The 20,297-nt window shown below is 36.5% G+C and overlaps 1 protein-coding gene across 4 annotated transcripts in view; it reads left to right on the plus strand.

The window, feature by feature from the left end:
• erich3.L (glutamate rich 3 L homeolog) overlaps positions 1-19,914 on the plus strand; it is a 58,824-nt gene extending 38,910 nt beyond the window's left edge. For 2 of the 4 annotated variants that reach the window (XM_018258191.2, XM_041590349.1), the window contains 4 exons: positions 1,203-1,685; positions 14,380-14,505; positions 14,721-17,975; positions 19,821-19,914. In XM_018258191.2, coding sequence (XP_018113680.2) covers positions 1,203-1,685; positions 14,380-14,505; positions 14,721-17,953 — 3,842 coding nt within the window. In that variant the 3' untranslated portion in view covers positions 17,954-17,975; positions 19,821-19,914. Of the gene's footprint in view, positions 1-1,202; positions 1,686-14,379; positions 14,506-14,720; positions 17,980-19,820 lie in introns of all 4 variants that reach the window. The other 2 variants (XM_041590347.1, XM_041590348.1) reach the window with 2 other exon arrangements.
• Positions 19,915-20,297: the final 383 nt, after the last annotated feature.

Below are 20,297 nucleotides of genomic sequence, written 5' to 3' on the forward strand. Positions count from 1 at the left end.
AATAAAAAATGTTTATAATATAACTATATTATAAACATTTTTTATTTTGCACAGCCTATCTATTTACCCAGTTTTTATTTATACACTGAACAATTCCTTAGCCAAAAATGTAATGTATAAAGGCTGGAGTGACTGGTTGTCTAATACAGTAGCCAGAACACTACTTCCTATATGATATCATAAAATTTTGTGTTGTATGTTCACACTGACATATTTTTGCATGTGACATGAAGCTTATTAGCATGTAACAGGTACATAAACATTGGTATCGCATGATACTTATGGTAAGTAGTCATTTTCTTTATATTTAAATATTTTTGTTAATACTGTTAACCATACGAGGTTTTAAATCAAACAGCAACAAATAGGTTTATAGAAGATTTTTTTTAAAAAAATTCTCCAGCATATTATCCTACATAGCATTAGAGTACAACAGAGTTCAGTACCTCTAATCAAGAATTGGTATATGTTTTTCCAAAACTTTTTAGGAATTCAGCTCTCAAAAAGTGAATGGAATATTTGCTTAAATTGTCAGACTGACTTCAGGAACACACCATACAGCTGTCTGACCAATAGGCCAGCAGGGCAAATGGTTGGGTATTATGTGATTTCAATGTATGTCTTCCTAAATAGCAGTGGCCCCCTTTGTTAAAAAATGTTTCCGATAACCTCCATAGATGACACAGCAGATGTTCTGGTTTTGGGGCAAGAGAGGCTACAGTAAAGAGAAACACTGACAAAATGTTATTCTAAACTTTCTTTATAAATCTTTTCTTTGATTTTGATCAGCTAAATCCATTAGTTCCTGAATAAATGAAGTTACCTAAGTAGTAATATGGTCTGCTACTCTGTTTCCTCAATATCATAACCCTTTAGAGATTGCTTTATCTGTCTTCCAACTTCAGAGAAAAATATATAAAAAGATATAAAAGAGGTGTGCATGGTGCATAATTGGCAGGATTTGGATTCAGATGAATCTACTGAACTGAGCATGAACCATTAATATGCCAATACCAGAAAACTATAGGGTACACATTTTGCAGAGCTGATTTTGGTTGATAAACTGAGGTCTTCCAGTAGTAGTAACACCTGTCACAGGGCAAAATACTTTCTTTTACCTTATGTCATTTATCCTATTTTTGATTTCAAGAACTTTTGTGAAGTACTTATGGTGCAATGTCATTCATTTCTCCTATTTATAGAGAGGAAACACAGCACTGGATCTGTGTCATCCCACAGTACAATACTTACTAGCTCCAGTGAAGCAGGGTCAAGCGATGAAGAAAATGAAGGAGAAGCTAAGACATCTAGCACAGAACATCCAAAGGAACATAAAAAACAAACACTAGAGAATTCAGAAAATATCCAAGATTCAGTGGCACATCTGGGGGACGAAACCCATTCAGAAGGACTGGCAAATGAAGAACCTAAATTAGAAGAGACAGGTGAAACCGATGAGACAGAAACCTTCAGAAAGGAAGAAATTACCCTAACTGAAGATAATGTAGAAGAACCACAATCACTTTCTGATGAAGATGACATTGAACACGGTGTGAGTCCTTCAGAAAATGTTTTTGAGCAAGAGGCTGAGTATAAAGCCACAGTACACATGGATAAGCGTGCTAGTATGTCCCAAGATAATTTAATTGATGATAATAAACATTCTGAGACTGAAGAGGAAGGTGGTGAGTATAGACGTTAAGAAGAACCGTGTTCAGCGCATGAACTTGCTGTGTGCTCCCTCCCCCTTTTGAATAAATGTGCATTGTAAAACGCATGCTGAGTGCTATTTGTGTATCTTGCATGGACAATATTCAGTGCATAATGAATTTTACCACTTATGACAAAGAATACATTGTAATTGGTTTCTGGCAATTTAAATATCAATACCTGCAACTGGATAATGATGCCGAATACAACTTAAGTGTCTGCTAATTTACAAGAAACATGAAAAAAGGAAATCACTCAGGATATTGTATTTCTCCCATTGCATGTATTCTCTGAAGTGTATTCATCTGAATGGATAAATATACAGTAAGTGCCAATCATGAGATGTATGCCTGCAATACAAAGTAAAATGGGGAAAGGTAACAACCACATAGCTATCATGGCACTTCTATAGCCTGCCAGCATAATATCCACTGCAATGTACAGAATTAGAGGCGCTTAACTATAAAATTAGATTCAATTAATTTAAAGATCACAGTGTAAATGTAAACATAGAAAAAAACAGTTTATTGAGTTTAATTTTGTGACCCAAAATGTTGTTATATTCTCTTTATCTACACTTTGCCAAACTGAAAATTATCCAGAGCCAACATCTGCTGTACACATAATGCTGCTTATCTGTATAGGTCTAGGGAGACTGCCATATCCTAGACAATATGGCAGCTCCTACTTATATGCATATTTGCAAATATACACAGACAATAAATGATGGTGTTCTGGTTTCAGACTAATTCCTCTCTTTTTGTACAGTGCACCTAAAAGACTACTGTGAAAGGGAAACAAATAAATGTAATTGTAACTGCTGGTACGAATGAAAGCCTGAACATACTGTTCATTCAATACTGTGAATTCATTCTTTTAAACTTTAAAAATTGTAAATCCAGTGCAAATGCAAACTTTTATTGTTGAACCATTTTTTTTTACTATATTAGTTTACTACATGAAGAATATTAGCATCTATTGTTGGTAGATATCTGTATATGTATTGCATGTAGTGTTCAATAAATGGATGTTATAAAGCAATATCCAGAATTACTAGAGTAAAACCTAGAAATACACAATAAGAAGGGCTGAGGGAGCACTCCGTGGCTAAGTGTATATCTAGGGGGCACATTTACAAAGCTCGAGTGAAGGATTCGAATTAAAAAAACTTCGAATTTCGAAGTGTTTTTTGGGCTACTTCGACCATCGAATGGGCTACTTCGACCTTCGACTACTACTTCGACTTCGAATCGAACGATTCGAACTAAAAATCGTTCGACTATTCGACCATTCGATAGTCGAAGTACTGTCTCTTTAAGAAAAACTTCGACCCCCTACTTCGGCAGCTAAAAGCTACCGAAGTCAATGTTAGCCTATGGGGAAGGTCCCCATAGGCTTGCCTGTGATTTTTTGATCGAAGGATATTCCTTCAATCATTGTATTAAAATCCTTCGAATCGTTCGATTCGAAGGATTTAATCGATCGAACGAATAATCCTTCGATCGTTCGATCGCAGGATTTGCGCTAAATCGTTCGACTTCGATATTCGAAGTCGAACGATTTTAGTTCCTAGTCGAATATCCAGGGTTAATTAACCCTCGATATTCGACCCTTCTTACATCTGCCCCCAAGTGTAAGAGTGTAAGTGCAACTGATCTGGGCAAATTAGCTACAAGGATACAAACGAGAGGGTATTGATCAATGCGCATTCCCTGGTCTCCTGTTTGACTAGAAATTTAGTATCTATGCAAATGCATGTATTTTCAAAAAGAGGGGGTTTTGTTACAATGTTATGATCATAAAATTATCAAGCCCCCATACCACATTAAAGTAAAACCCCATATGGTGATCCTGTTTACCTCTGGTTATATCATTTTTCCTGCATGGTAGCATTTCTTGGAATAAGTGTTGCCTGACCAGACCAAGGGACTGGTCTCAGTTACAGGCTTGATTCCCCCCACATTTACCTTTTATAGAAGAGAGACTGCAAAGAACACAGGTTTAATTCACCCAATCTAGAGGCTTTTAAAGGAGAGATCCCCCAGCCCAACACCCATTTTTTAAAGGCATAAGACCACCATTAAAATATGGGTGTGGAGGTGTTGCAACCAATGCTCTGGTCAGGAGACAATTTTTCTAAGAGAAAATGGGAAAATTCATACACATGATTAGCTTATGCGCCATTATAATTATTCTCACACTTTTTCTTGTTGCAAACCAACATGTTTTGCACTTTGCCCCCTGTGCTCCATATCAGCACCATGGTGGGCTGGTAGTGGCACGTGGACATCCCTTTGGATGCCGCCTATCTTGAATTTTATTCAGACATGCAAGCCAGGCCATGGCAACAAGCACAAGTTGAAGTGGGGATTTGGTCCCACAGCTCTGTGCTTTGCAATCTCACCGCCTTCCACCCTTCTTTTATGCCCCTTCCTGGAGTACCTCAATGTTAATAGGGGTAACTGAGTAGCAGAAATATGTAGAGAGTAGAATATACAGTATATGGTGGTTAGAAAAGGGAGATCAAAAACTCAAACTGATGAAACTGTGAGTGTAAAAGTAGGTGTTTGCTTCCATGAATGGAAGCATTCATGCAAGTCTTAATTGTAAGAGCTGTTAGTTTAAATGATTGTTACATATAATACAGGTCTTTGCATGGTACAACTTTACAAAGGGCTGCAAGGAACTAATCATACTTACCTGGGAGCTTTCTGCTCACCAGGACAGAAAAAAGATAATGCATAGTGAAGGTAAGTATGAGACTGAAGGAACGTTTTCACAAAGTAGAGAAAAACACCAGGACAAAGATTATGGCTCACAAAAAAGCAGCAGACTCTAAGGAAGGATTCTATTCTATTAGAGTTGAAGAATTTAACACAATGTAGTTATTTCTATCTGGTTGAGTGCTCTGACAACAGATGAGAATATTAGTACATTAATAATGCATAGGATCAGGAAATTGCAGGAGAGAGGAAATGAAGGAATAGAACCCTTTGGAAATGGTAGGTTGCCTATCCAGCATCTTTTGGAAGCTGGAATGAACTATGGCATGCATTTGTGGTTGTATTTTTACTATTGTAAACTATACTTTCCCTGGTCAATATGGCATCATTAACAAGAGGGTAATCTCCACCCCCTATACCTGACTGGACAGAGCACATTCTTTAGCAATCAAGACTTTTGTCTCTGCCTATATTATCCAGCTCCCTCCTCCTTGCTCTTGTCTTTTTTCTATCTGTCTATACAGACTGGCGGAGCAATATAGGGCCCACGGGATTCTGGTGGATACCCAAACTATACCAGTAAGGGATTTTTCTTACACCCTTCTTTTTACCCCTACTGAAGAGCTTTATAGTTCTGCCTGGTGGCCTGCTAATAAGCTTCGATATATATATATATATATATACACAATGCGGCTACACCCTACCTGTTGGTATGGGATGCGCATTCACAAAACATTTCACAGTTCCGGTGACTGGTGATAGAGGAACGCTGTGTAAGAGGCGCGCGGCGCTACAGAGACGTGCGCGCTGACGTCACCAGGTGGGCGGAGCCAGACGCGCGCAGCGCCTTAAGGAAACAACAGAGAGACGCTTTTGCCTACAGGGAAGCGTTCTATCCGTTTGGAGTGGCGAATTCTGTGCAGACAAGGAGCTTCCAACAGTGGCAAGTACACAAGATATATGCTTATCAGGCAACATGTAACGGTTAAGCTATAGTATTCCATTTAAATACAGGTCATGGAATCAAGACGTTCACACAGCCCAGAGGCAGCATGCAGAGAGGATAGGAGGTGGGCCATTATTCATTTTTGAAATAATGAAGGGTGTAATTAAAGGAGAAATGCCTTAAAAATTTTTTTTTTTTTTTTTGTGTTTCTCTCTCTCTCTCTCTCTCTCTCTTCTCTCTATCACTAGTGTGTCTTCCCCAGGAAGAGCAAGAGAGAGATTAAGATGTGCAGCATGTGACAATCCACCTATCAGACATTCAAAATTCTGTGCATCCTGTTCTAAAAAACTGTCTGGTGACACAGGAATAGAACAGTCAGTGGATGTTATGGCCTGGATTAGAGAGGCTGTTGCACAGGGAATAAAGGAGGCGACAGCACAGTCTGTTACAAATCAGACACGTAAGAGAATTCCAGAGAGAGAGTGTTTTATTAGAGAAGAATCTCCCTTGAGAGAATCCTCAGCCGGAGAATTATCTGAGGAGGATGAGGAAGATATGTCGGAACATTTTGCAACATTTGACTTTGCATGTGTGGAGCCATTAATAAAGGCAATAAGAGAGGAGTTGAAGCTGGCTGAAATACAGGAACCACAACCCTCTACTAGTAACCCTTTTAAAATTCTTAAGAGGGAAAGATCTACTTTTCCACTCCATGATGTAATCAAGGAGATCATTACAGCTGAGTGGGGGAAGATGGATGCAAGGTTCACAACCCAGAATAAAATTCAAAGGTTATATCCTTTCTCATCAGATCAGGAAAAGGTATGGGAGAAACCACCAAGGGTGGATGCGGCGGTGGCCAGACTATCCAAGAGAACAGTGTTACCAGTTGATGACATTGCCTCATTCACCAATCCTATGGATCGTAAGATGGAGAGTATCTTAAAGAAGAACTACTTGGCAACAGCGGCGTCATGCAGGCCGGCAATAGCCCTAACGTCAGTTTCACGGGCAATGCAATCATGGTTGCATAATGTGGAAAAATCCCTTAAGCAGGGAATAGATAGAGAAAGCATCATAAGATCATTATCTGATTTGAAGCTGGCTACGGATTTTGTTGCAGACGCATCCATAGACTTGGTAAAAACATCCTCAAGAGCTCTAGCACTCTCAGTTTCAGCACGAAGAGCATTGTGGCTCAGAACGTGGAATGCAGATAAGGCATCCAAATCAAACTTATGTGGAATACCTTTTGAAGGGGAGATGCTGTTTGGTTCAAGATTGGAAGATCTCATTAAAAAGGTTACAGGAGGTAAAAGCGTTTTTTTACCTCAGGAACGAAGGCAGAATTTTTCTACAGAAAATTTCCAGGAAAGGCAAAGGCAGTCATTTCGTGACAGACCGACCTTTAGAGATCAGAGATCATACAGACCGGGGAAAGAATATTCACAGTCTCAGAATTGGAAAAGAGGCCAGTCGGCTACATCGAGACCTGGAAGAGGAAAGGGTTCTTTCACAAGAAATTCAAGGAAATATTTCTGAAATAATGGCAGCCCAGATCCAAAATATCCCCAGAAGATTATCAAGGTTTCTAGGGGTCTGGGCAGAGTCAATCACAGACCAATGGGTTTTAGACTCCATAAGAAGGGGATATTTGTTAGAATTTCAAACAAAACCGCAGAGAGATCACTTTGTGATATCTTCAATTCCACAAAACAAGGAAAAGAAGGCAATATTATACGATTACGTAGAGAACTTACAAAAACAGGGAGCTATAATGAAAGTTCCAAGACTACAAAAAACAAGAGGGTTTTATTCGCCAATATTCATGCTCAGGAAAAAGACGGGCGATTTCAGACCAGTGTTGGATCTGAGGAAATTAAACAAATACATGATAGAAAAACCATTCAAGATGGAATCCCTATTCACGATCATTCCAGAAATCAGGCCAGGAGACTGGATGCTTTCCATAGATCTGAAGGATGCTTATTTGCATGTGCCAATAGCAGCCACACACCAAAGGTTTCTTCGTTTCACAGTGGGCCCGGAAATGCACTTCCAGTTCACTTGCCTACCATTTGGCCTATCGACGGCACCAAGAGTTTTTTCAAAGATCCTTGTTACATTGATAGCAAAATTGAGGAGCATGGGAATTTGTATTTATCACTATCTGGACGACATTCTGCTATTAGCAAGAAAACCAGACACCCTGCAACATCACAGAGATCAGGTAATCACATACCTGCAGCAGCATGGCTGGATAATAAATTCAGAAAAGAGTCAACTGATTCCTTCACAGGATCTAATATATTTGGGGGCCAGATTTTGTACAAGAACAGCCATTGTCACAATACCGGAAGGAAAGAAACACAAGATTGCGGAGAAGGTTTCATGGATGAGGACCAGATCAACATGCACAGCAAGACAGTACATGAGCGTGTTGGGACTCTTAACCTCAGTAATACCAATGGTGCAATGGGCCAGATGGAATACCAGAATCATCCAGAGGGATTTTCTCAATCAATGGCTTGTAAAGGATCAGGATTGGAATCAGAACCTACATATTTCTCAGGAGGTAAAGATGACGTTGAAATGGTGGTTAGAGAGAAAAAACTTAGCGAAGGGAAGACACCTAGGAGACGTTTCTTGGGAAATACTAACAACAGACGCCAGCGCAACAGGTTGGGGCGCATTTTGGAAAACGAAGATGACACAAGGAAGATGGTCAAGAGAAGAATCTCTACTCCCAGCAAATGTCAGGGAATTAAGAGCGGTAAGATTGGCCCTGCAACAGTTTGGGCACTTCTTAATAGACAGTTATCTGTTAATAAGGACAGACAACACAACAGCAATGTCTTACCTAAAGAAACAAGGGGGGACAAAGAGCATACAGTTAATGCAGGAATTGGAACCAATAATGTTATGGGCACAACAAAATTTAAGAGATTTGACAGCAGTGTATGTGCCAGGAAGAGACAACACAATAGCAGACTTTTTGAGTCGAAGTCTAGTGAACAGGCACGAATGGGAGATAAATCAGAGGGTGTTCAAACAGATTGTGAACAGATGGGGTCAACCAAGCTTGGATCTCATGGCAACACAAAACAACAAGAAGGTAATGAGGTTCTATTCAAGGTTTTACGAACCAGAGGCGGTAGCAACAGACGCACTACTACAGAATTGGAGTATGGGTCTCCTATACGTCTTCCCGCCAATTCCCCTCATTACGAGAGTTTTGAGGAAGATCAGACAAGATCGAGCGGAAGTGATAATAATTGTACCAGAATGGCCCAGGAGACCTTGGTATCCACTTCTCAGAAAGATGGCAGTAGACAGCCCAATGATATTACCATTAATTCCATGGCTACTGAGACAGGGTCCAGTGGAACACCCACAGAGTCATTCATTAGCCCTCAGGGCATGGCATTTGAGAGGGAAAGATTAGCAGACTCTGGGTTACCAATAGCAGTGGTGGAAACCATGATGAATTCTAGAAGACATTCTACAAATAAGAGTTATCAAAGAGCCTGGAAGGTATTCATGGAATATTTAGAGGAAAAAGAGATTTCAGTAGAGAAAGCAACAATTACAGAAATTCTGGATTTTCTACAGAGAGGCTTGGATAAGGGGCTTAGTATGCGGACCTTAAAGGCGCAAGTATCAGCCATATCAGCTTTTTCAGGAAAAGCGTGGGCACAGGAGCCAGCTATGAGGCAATTTATGGCAGCCATCTTTAGATTAAAGCCTCCAAGAAAGAATATATCTCCTGCATGGGATTTACCATTAGTTCTAAATGCCTTGATGGAAAAACCTTTTGAACCCTTAAGGGAGATATCTGAAACACTGCTCACATACAAGACAGTTCTTCTTATTGCAGTTACATCAGCAAGAAGAGTGAGTGAATTGAGAGCACTATCGGCTCAGGAACCATTCACAATCATTCACTCAGACAAGGTTATTTTAAGGATGAACCCAAGATTCCTACCAAAGGTTCTAACGTCATTCCATTTGGACACAGAGATAGTACTTCCTTCTTATTTTCCAGAACCAAGTTCTGATCAAGAAAAGAGATGGAATACATTAGATTTGGTCAGATGTCTATCCATTTATTTGGAGAGAACCGCTAATTGGAGAAAGTCACAACAATTGTTTGTCATTCCGGCAGGAATAAAGAGGGGACAGGCAGCAGCTACTTCCACCATAAGCAGATGGATAATTGCAGCCATCCAGGCAGCTTATCGAGCAAAGGGAAAACAAATACCAGAAGGGGTCAAGGCACACTCCACCAGAGCAGTGAGTACTTCATGGGCTGTTGAAGCACACATACCTCCTGAAGAGATATGTAAAGCGGCGACATGGAGTTCTTTCTCAACATTTCTAAGGCACTACCAGTTAGACGTGAGGTCAACGTCAGAAGCAAAGTTTGGACAGAGTGTTCTGTCAGCAGTGCAAACATTGGAAAAATAAAGATGACTCATTATATGCTAGAACAGAGTGTTGTTTTTTCTTCTCATACCATTAATAGAAACCCTCCCTCAATTGCTTATCATATCCCTCTTGTTAATGATGCCATATTGACCAGGGAAAAGAGAAAATTATATCATACTTACCGTAATTTTCTTTTCCTGGTTAATAGATGGCATCATTTACAAGACCCTCCCTAACAGCTTAATTATCAGACAAGAGCAAGGAGGAGGGAGCTGGATAATATAGGCAGAGACAAAAGTCTTGATTGCTAAAGAATGTGCTCTGTCCAGTCAGGTATAGGGGGTGGAGATTACCCTCTTGTAAATGATGCCATCTATTAACCAGGAAAAGAAAATTACGGTAAGTATGATATAATTTTCTCTTTTTTTTGTTACATAGTTACACAGTTAAGTTGTGTTGGAAAAAGACCTGTCTATAATTTACACTAATATCTATACTAATAGTAGATTTTAGCATCATAAAATTCTAACAAAATCTCACAACAAGTTCCTAGCAAAAGGCATCTAAACCCCCAAAAAACGAGTGTAACCTTTTGAGCAGATCTATAAAAATGCAAAAATAATTTTCAATATTAGAACATTGGATATATGGCCTGGAAGTAGCAGTCTAAAATGGCTAGAAAAACCTTTAAAAATAGAAGATTGTTGTAAATTACTTGGAAGTTTATGTGGAAGTAAATTACAATCATTATTTTTTGTTTAGATTCCCTTTAATGGGGGGGGGGGGTGACCCAAGGTCCTGTACTTGGTGTACTGGCTCATTTTCCACTCAGAATTCCAGCATCATTGTGGCTGCATACGCCATTGCTCCAGATACTCCAATACCAATGCATCTGTTTTAAAGCACCACACTTGTGATTGCATTCATAATTGAGCCTTTTAGACTCTGCCTCCTGGCTGTCTCAACTTGGATGATTTAATGTCATCTCAGATTGATTAACAAAAACTGGACTGATCATCAATCCATCTAATCTGACCCTTACCTTTCTTATACAGGTACTACTACTACTGACATGCTCACTAACCTTGTTAACTCTAGAGTCTTGTTGACTCTTCTCTCTCCTTCTCTGACCAAGTCAATGCCATGGTCAAAATCTGTCATTATTTCCAATATACCAAAAAATGTTCCTTTCTTGTGACAGCAACAGCTGTCACTCATCTTATCCCATCTAGACAACATCAGCTCACTATTTACTGGCCTCCCTAACTCCCAACCTTCCCACCTTCTGTCTGTTTTAAACTCTGATGCTATTAGAAACTTCATCATAGGTCCCTACTCTGTTTTAAAGCTTTATTGTAGCTATCAATATACAGTAGCTTTAGGGGATCTAACATCTTATAGTATCTTAATTGTCATATGGCTGTAGATCTGGATTTGTACAGAATATCTGTGACATGCAATCTTAAGAGACACAGGTTGTCATGGTGTTAGTTTCTTTTTAGCTAAGATATGAGCTCAGATGCTTTCACAGAATATTATTCTTTTTGAATTTTTTTTTGTAGCATTGCTTATTGTTTTAGTAATAAGTCCATATCTTAAAAACATAAGATTAAATGTATATTATGATGATGTACAATTATAAATTTCACCCTGTGTAGTGAAACAGTGAACCATATTAAATCATACATAAGCTATGTTTATTATTTGACCTGAGGAGAATCTCGTTAATTACAAATGATAATTCATACGATATGCGGTTGTTAAACTTTGTGTTCACTTTGGCAATCTATGTCTACTTGGGTTTGTTGTGCAACAACAGCTGGGGGGCTGCAGACTGGACGTTACTGGGTTAAGGCAATCCAATGGCCCAAATCCCAAGGCTGCAATATCTGTGCTAAATGATGTGATGTGGAATTTTACGGCATTGCCTGTATTTAGCTATTCTACTTATAGACGCACATAATTTGCATTCATCCATGACTTTCAGTCTGAAATTATAATTTCCCCCAGAACAACATAATATTCTTAATGCAAATTCAGTGTATTCTTTGCAAGACTAGGCATACTTATGATATTTATCACAGCATTTCAAGGATTTTTTGACAGGAATACTATTTCTTTCTTTCTTTTCTTTTTTAATATTGCATCCTGAAAGAATGAATAAGAATAACCCGATGTCCAGTATGGTTTTAAAATTGTATATTCATTGAAACATAGTATTTGAAATCAGGTTTAGAGGTCCTTTCAGAATCTTTAAATGGCATGCTAATGCATTGCAATCAGTCGGTTTTTATGGGTCTCTCGCTGTGTTGTAAGAACGTTATAATGTTATTTCATTGGTTTTAGTTGCCTTTCTTTGCTCCTTTTGTCTTGTTTTTCCTTTCAGCATGTATTAGATAGTAAGGCATGTACATAATAAACTATTTTCCATTGTGCCATTTCCTTGTAGTTTGTGTGCCGAGGAAAAATGTTGTTTCATCCTTTTTTATTGTAAATTCACATACCATTGCATTGTTATATATGAGAAAATTAAAATGTTCCAAAACGTTGTTAAAATGCATAGCACAACTTGTCATTTTGAATGTTAATTATGATACAGCTACAATGAAATGTTAATATAAATAGCTAATTATACATAATTCTCCCCAGCATTATCACTCCTAGTGCCATGAATTTGATTCAGTTGATGGATTATCTGAATGAGTGATTCTTTGGCTAGACCTATACATTTGCGCATGAAACCATTTACAAAGCTAATATCTATAAAAAAGCACTGGAATTGCTACAGTTTGGATTATGGGATAGCTGTATTTCATTTCTTGCTGACAACAGTAACATTTTTCATGTCATCGTAATCTAAACTATAGGTTATTTTATTGCAGTCCTAGCTGAAAGGTAGAAACATTGGATCATGGTGTTTGATACCGTCACTTACAAAGTATGTAATGCAGGATCCTTTCTTACTGGGGGATTCAACCATTATATAATATTACTATAAAGTTACCATTCTAGATACTTTTGTCTTAATCTTTTTAATAAGTTATAGATTCCCAGATGTTCATATAGCATGTGTAAAATAGTTACATACAATGAAATATACCCATCTATCAACCCTTTGCTCACATAACATTTATAAATATGACAATATGTTTTAGAGGAATATGTAATAAACAGGACCCAATATCTTGTGTAGCGTGTCTCCTTAAATTACAATGATCCAAGCTGAATGCACATCGTGACCCAATATTAACTGCTTAAGAATTGATGACTTGGGTGCAATCCACTCATGTGTCAGTATTTAATTATATTTAAATATTTCTATATATGATTTTTTTCTGCACCTATTTCTACCACATTCTGGGCTTACCTCTGGTGACTGGCACTGCATTTGAGCTATAGAGTCAGTCGGTTCTTGATTCAAAAATGGGTTTTTATGGTGTATTGTTGTTCTGATTGGGTGACCTCATACCTAAAACAATGCTTCCTGCTTATCACAGTCACACACAAGCCCCAGGAGAGCATGGGTCAGGAACCAACCACACAGAAACCAAGACTGGTACCAAATTTGAGGGGTGGAGAAGTAGAATAAATGATTTTACTGCAAATCTATTTTTACTGTATATTGATTTTAAAATAGCTATCAAATACTGCATTTTATACTTCAGCATCATGTTATTTGAATGCTCTTCATGTGGAGAGGAGATATGAGTATAAGAGTAAAACCCTGTTTCTGCATACAACACTTGCATAGAGCCTCTTTCCACCTTTTGTAGGATTATGGTCATTAAGGATTATAAAATCCCATCCAACCAACCTTTTCAATTAAATCAACCAATTATTTCTGCCTTTTCATGGTATTATTTTCTATGGTTATGTAATTTTTTTTAATTAGTCAAGGCACTTAGAACTGAATTCAGGTGAAGGCAAGAGTGTTTGAATTATTATGTTCTTAATATGGGAGTTCCAAAGTAAATTAATAAACAATTTATCTGTTTCTTCGCAATGCTATAATTCATTGGCAAAAGAAATGGTTAAGGCATAAGGGCAATTTTTTTGCATTTCTTTAGTGGGTCTTCAGTGGCAGGGGTACCACAACAACCATCTAATTTGAATTCCAAATTGAGATGGATTGCTATGTCCCCAAATTAAAGGCATTTAATTTAATTAACTCAGAAACACCCACAAATGCATGTACAGTATACATTGTTGAAAAGACTTTTTTGTAATTGTCACAATTAACATCCAGAACTAACAAACCATTACATATGCTATACATATAAATTCTATTTTTAATACTTGACCAGACTAAAGTAATAAAATAAAATAAAACTCTGTACAAGACTAGGTCATCTAAAGGTGGCTTCTCTCTGCATGTTTTGTGCATGTTTTGGCTTGTGCTTCTTTTGCATGCATTTTCCTTGTAGATCAACCTTGTAATCAGCATTGAAGTTATTGTACTCTTCCACAATGCACTGCTAATTTGCTTCTGCTTAAGAATGGATGGAGTGAAGAAGTTATATTAAGCTTGCAGAGTAATTTGATTTCTGGATAATGCGATGGTATTTTTTAAAGATGGTCGATCAGTTCAAGAGAAAATAGCAGATGCAATTGATGAATGCTTCAATTCAGAACCAGAGCCCAGTGATTCAAGTACAGATGAGGAGGACAACTTTAAGAATGCATTTCATGGAAGCAAATGTAAGATACCTATGATATTGTCTTTATGAATGAGTGCTTTATAGTATTTATCCAGTGGTATTAATTTATATAGTTTTTAATAGACAACTCACAACAATTCTGGATTTTGTAATGACAAAAATCTTTCAGTGACATTTTTTATTATAAATAATAATTATTATAACTACTTTTTTTCTTCTCTTTTGTTTTGGATGGTTATGCGTCACCTGACACAGCAGCATCTGGACAGACTTCACTAAATGAAACAGATGAAATTATTGAGCATTGCATGAAAGATCAAAATAATGCAGAAAGAAGCACAAGTAGAGCAGATTCCATGAAACTAGAAACTGCATCAGAATTTTTTAATTTGCCAGACAGATCAATAGATGAAGAATTGAAATCACCATTTAATGATTTAGAGACTGGATCACAGAATATTGACGAACATATGCAAGACGAGGATGCAACAGCAGGTGAAAAATTAAAACAGCTAGAAGATGCAGTGGAAGAGTCAAAACAACCAGATGAGTTGATAGATAATGGAGAAAACATTAATGATACAATCTCTGTTGATGTATCAACAGATTGTGAGAAAACAGAACTTGAATCATTACACAAAGAATTAACAAAAAATGGAAAAGATATTGAAGAGATAGAGGCTCCGTTAGAAACACCAGAAATAGAGAGAGATAAGGAAACACAAAATAATAGTGATAATTGTGATACAAATAGGGCCCCTGATGCAGCAGAAATGGAGGAGGATGCACTTGAAACATCAAACATAAATGCAGATACTGAATTTTTGGACGAATCCACAATCACTGAAGAACAAAAACCTGATGATGAAGATGTGGAAGAACAAAATATTCTTGTAACAGAAAAGTCACTGCTTTCATCTTTAGAATCTGGAGATACAATGGAAGATGAAGTCCAAGAATCAATTGAAAAAAAAGAAGAGGAAATTCCTCTTGAAGATGGCATAACCCTAAATGAAGATAATTCAGATCTTAAAGACCATGATGTATCAGTTCAGTCATCTGCTACATTAAACATGGAAAATGATGGCACACTGTTTAGTAATGATACCAAAGGGGAAGAGGGTGAAGATCATATTGAGGAACATGAAAAACGGGGTATTTTAACAACTGAGCAAGAAAACATTGCAGTTATATCTGATTCATTTGATGAGGTAGAAGAGACAGAAAATAAAGTAGTCCAAGAAACAGAACAAAATGCTTCTGAAAATGAAATTGCTCCAGATAGTGCTACACATGATGAATTATCAGAAGAAAATGTAGACAAGAAACAAACAGAAGATGGTATTCAGGGAATAGCTGGAACTGAAACTGAGCTTCCTGATGCAAATGAAAATATTACTGAACAGGAACAAAATGAAAATAATACTGAGGGTACAGACACCAGTTACAATGCAGGCAATGAAGTAGATTCATACACTGGTATGGAAAATGTAACAAGTTCTGTCATTGAAAAAGGAGAATTGATAGAAACTTCAGATATTGTGAAAGCAGAAAATAACGTTAATTCTGAGGATATAGGTGAAGAGAATGCTTCTATAGCTGTAAGTCCTGAAACAAATGAAGAGTGCATAGCAATAGAAGATACTAAGGAGGAACAAACTCCTGAAGAAAGCAGTAAAAACAATGTTGTTCCTAGTGATCAGAATCAGGATGTTCCCAAACCACATGATTCCACAGAGTGCATAGCAATAGAGGATGATAATTCTAAAGAAGAACAAACTATTGAAGAAAGCAGTGAAAGCAAATATCTTTCTGAATATCAGACCAAGGAGTGTATAGAACCTGTAGACAGTGAGGTAGAGTGGCATGCAGAAATAAGTGATGCAGGTAACAAAGTGGATTCATGTACTGAAATGGAAAATGTAACTAGTTCTGTCATGTTAGAAGAAGGGGATGCATTAGAACTGGTAGATAATTCAGATACAGTGAATACAGGAAATGAAATCAATTCTGAAGACATAAGTGCAGAGACTGCTTCTAGAGCTGTAAGCCCTGAAAAAAATGAAGAGTGCAAGGCAATAGAGGATACTAATGAGGAACAAACTACTGAAAAAATCAGTGAAAACAATATTGTTCCTACTGATCAGGATGATGGTAATCAGGATGTATCTGATATTAGCAGAGATGATGCTAATTCTAAGGAAGAACACACTACTGAAGAAATTAGTGAAAACATTGGTCTTCATAGTGATCATGATGATTGTAATCAGGATGTATCAGATGTGATATATGAAAAAGAAGTAGAATCTGTGAGCAAGGAGAGGCAATTGCAATCACAAGATGTGGCTGTGGAAGATGATATGGCAAATGTAATGGAATCCTTTCCTGATGAAACGACAATTGAATGTGATAATACATGTAATAATAATGTTGTAGAACATAGTGCTCCAATCACTGAAGAACATTCATCAGATGATTTAAGTAAAGAGATGGTATCTGCACCTGAGGTTCCCAGTCTTGAAACTCAAGGTGAATCTTCAGATGTTAATGATGCATCTGTGGATATGAGCTCTAAAACAGAAAATGAATCTGATAATGTAGATAGTTTCAAAGTTGAGCATAACATGCTGGATGAGGAGGAAGGCACAGATAGTAATGATAATGCAGATCAGATAGGTCAAGAGGAAAACTTCACTTCAGATATTTTAAATGAGGGTCTAGACAACAACATGCCTGAAAATGAGCATACCCATCATGGTATAGTAAATGAAAGTACTTTTGAAAATAAAGATACACTTGCTGAAATGTGTTCAAATAAACAGGATACAGTTAATAACATTGCTTCTTCAGATCAAGATAAGGAAAATAGTGTAGAACAGTCAACAGAAACAAAGGGGAAATCAAATAGTGTTAATGAGGAGACTGAAACAGTTTATGCAGATAGTACTGATCCTAATGATGTTTCTGAAAAACAAAAAGAAGAGATGGAAGCAGAAAACACAACAGAAAATGTATCTATTAATAGCCTTCATGAGACAGATGACCAATCTTCAAATACAAATAAAGAAAATAGAGAGCAAGATGAAAAGGCAGACTCCAAAGAAGACAATGTAAGTCAAATTGTAGATGAAGAGGAAATCAATAATATTGGACCACTCAAGTCTGAAATATCTCAGAGTAAAATAGCAGACAATGAAAAAACTGACACTGAACAAGAAGAATATGTACAGCAAGTTACACCAGCCACTGAATTTTCAGAAAGTTCAGAAAATATTGAAGAGTCACTTAATAAAACAATGAGGGAAAAAGAAGGAGAAGTAAATGAAACTGACCAAGACATGAGGCTTAATGAGTCAGAAAATACACCTCCACATGACCAAATTGCAGAAGTCCTGAATGTGTCAGCAGCTGGTGAAGAAGAATTCGGAACTGTAAATAGTACAGCAGACAATGAAGTTTCTCAAGCAGAAAATAAAGATCCAATATAATAAAGAGCATCAGATGAAGATGGTAGGTAATTATATTTTCAAGATGTTCCATACTGCATCCTACAAATATGAAATTAATGAGGCATTCCTAAAACTGATCAAACAATTTAACTTATATAATTTAACAATTGAATCTATTATTAGCAAGTCTGTATTTGAATAATAACTATAAAAGAGATTGGAAGATACTGTGCTATTGATTTATATTAGTGATTTGACACCAGTTTTTGAACTTAAAAACAATTATAGAAAACATTAACAATGGTCTGTAGTGATGAGCGAATCTGTCCATTCTGCTTTGCCGAAAAAAATTAGCGAAACGCATTGGAGTCAATGGGAGTTAAAAAATTTTGGGTGTTTTTTTCTTATGGCAACTTTTTTTGTCTATGCAACATTTTTGTCTTGGTGACTTTTTTGTTGCGGCAAATTTTTGACGCAGTTTCACCAAAAATTTACAAATGGGGAAATGCGGAATCACTGCGAATCCATGGGTGCTGAAAAAAAATGCTCATCACTACTGGTCTCCATTATGATAATAAAGTACAAGTATGTGATTTCTTATCCAAAAACCTGATACTCAAAATGCTCCAAATTATGGGATGGTTATCTCCCATAGAGTACTTTTAAAGAAAATAATACATCATCAAACAGTGAGCATTTTAAAATACTACCAAGTTTCAGTAATAATGATTCAAAATTTTTTTTCCTATTTCTCTGTAATAATGAAACTGTGCTGTATAAATCAATATTGGTGGCAAATCAATTCTATTGAATTTTTTTTAACATTAAAATATTTTTCTACTAGACTGTGTAGTGATCCATGATTAGTGATACTTGCACATTTTAATTAACAAAGACCTTTTCTACAGAGAGATCAAATAGAGTGTTGTATAGGGAAGTACTACTCTGTAACCTTTAAGCCTATAGCTTGCCATATATAAATTTATAAAATAATAATTGTGTATATTTACATATCCACTGGGAGTCAAGAATGGAGGTCACTGTCCTGCTTAAATGATTTGAAGATCAAAGCCTTACTACCAAAAAAAAAATATTCTTTAAAACATGCATAAGAATTCAGTAAAAAATATAACCTTGCTCCCACAGTACAAGATATCACCATCCATGGAACAGTCTCACTAGCTTGTTTTGGCACTGAGTATGCAAAGTTTAACACTAATACATTTAGAAAGAAGGCATTTGCAAAAAAGCTGCCAATTATAACATTATGAGATATTTATTAGCAGTTAGAAAAACAGTACCATATTAACTAAAAATCAAAAATTCTGATAACCTAATTTTATTAAGAATGCATTGCGTATCCAAGTGCTACAGTAAAGAAATTGAAGAGAATGTCTAATATAAATGTTAGCAAAAGCAGTTAACAAAGCTTTATAACTAAGTCAGGTCAATTAGAAGCATGACCGACAATAAAAAGTCCCTTGTTCAAACAATGAGCATTTTAAAATACTATCAAGTTTTTGCTGGCATAGTACGGGCTGGTACAGAGATTCATGTAGTGTTGTGAATAATCTTTGCATGCACCAATCATCTTCCACTACACAATTTCTGATCTCAGGGGGTTTTCCACAAGCAAAATGAAAGTAATAAAATAAAAAGTAAAATAAAAACCGTTAACTTTTGATCAGTATACTACATTATATTACTCATATCTGTTATGGAATTAACATAAAGCAGAAGTTATTCTATCCTTTTGTGTGCATACAAAAGAAAAAAAGAAAGAAATGTGCTTAATAATATTTTATTACTATATGCATAATAAATATTCTTATTCATTACCAATTCATAATATGATCTTTCACTATTGTATTTGAGAGATGTACACTAACTTTTTTTTTATTTACAGTTTCATCAAGATTTCTTTCAAAATTCTTTCAAGATTTCAGAAAAATGAAAAGAAGATATAGTTTATATTTATATGACTTTGGTAAAGAAGCAGATATATATATCTATATTACTATCCATATTTAGACAGAATCCTGTGTGCAAGCCTTGCATTAGTCATTCGGTCATTTGGAACAGATTCTAGTGAATAAAGGCCATAATGACAGAAAAAAAGTTTTTCATTTAAAATTTGTGAAAACAAGAAATGAGTAAAAATGTAAATAAAACTATATAATAAGTTGACTCAATTTTTTTCTATCCTATATGTGTAGTATTTTTTCATTGTAGTGCTATAAGCTTGTTGGCTCTAGTGAGTTAAGCCATATTAAATATTTAGTAACTGTCCTCAAATGCTCTACCAGAATCAAAATAATTCAAGTAAAAAACATCACTGGTGCAGATATTTTTAGAAGTGAATGCTATATGTAAATGGTTTTAG

Source organism: Xenopus laevis, chromosome 4L, assembly GCF_017654675.1.
Source record: "Xenopus laevis strain J_2021 chromosome 4L, Xenopus_laevis_v10.1, whole genome shotgun sequence".
In the NCBI taxonomy this organism is placed as follows: domain Eukaryota; kingdom Metazoa; phylum Chordata; class Amphibia; order Anura; family Pipidae; genus Xenopus; species Xenopus laevis.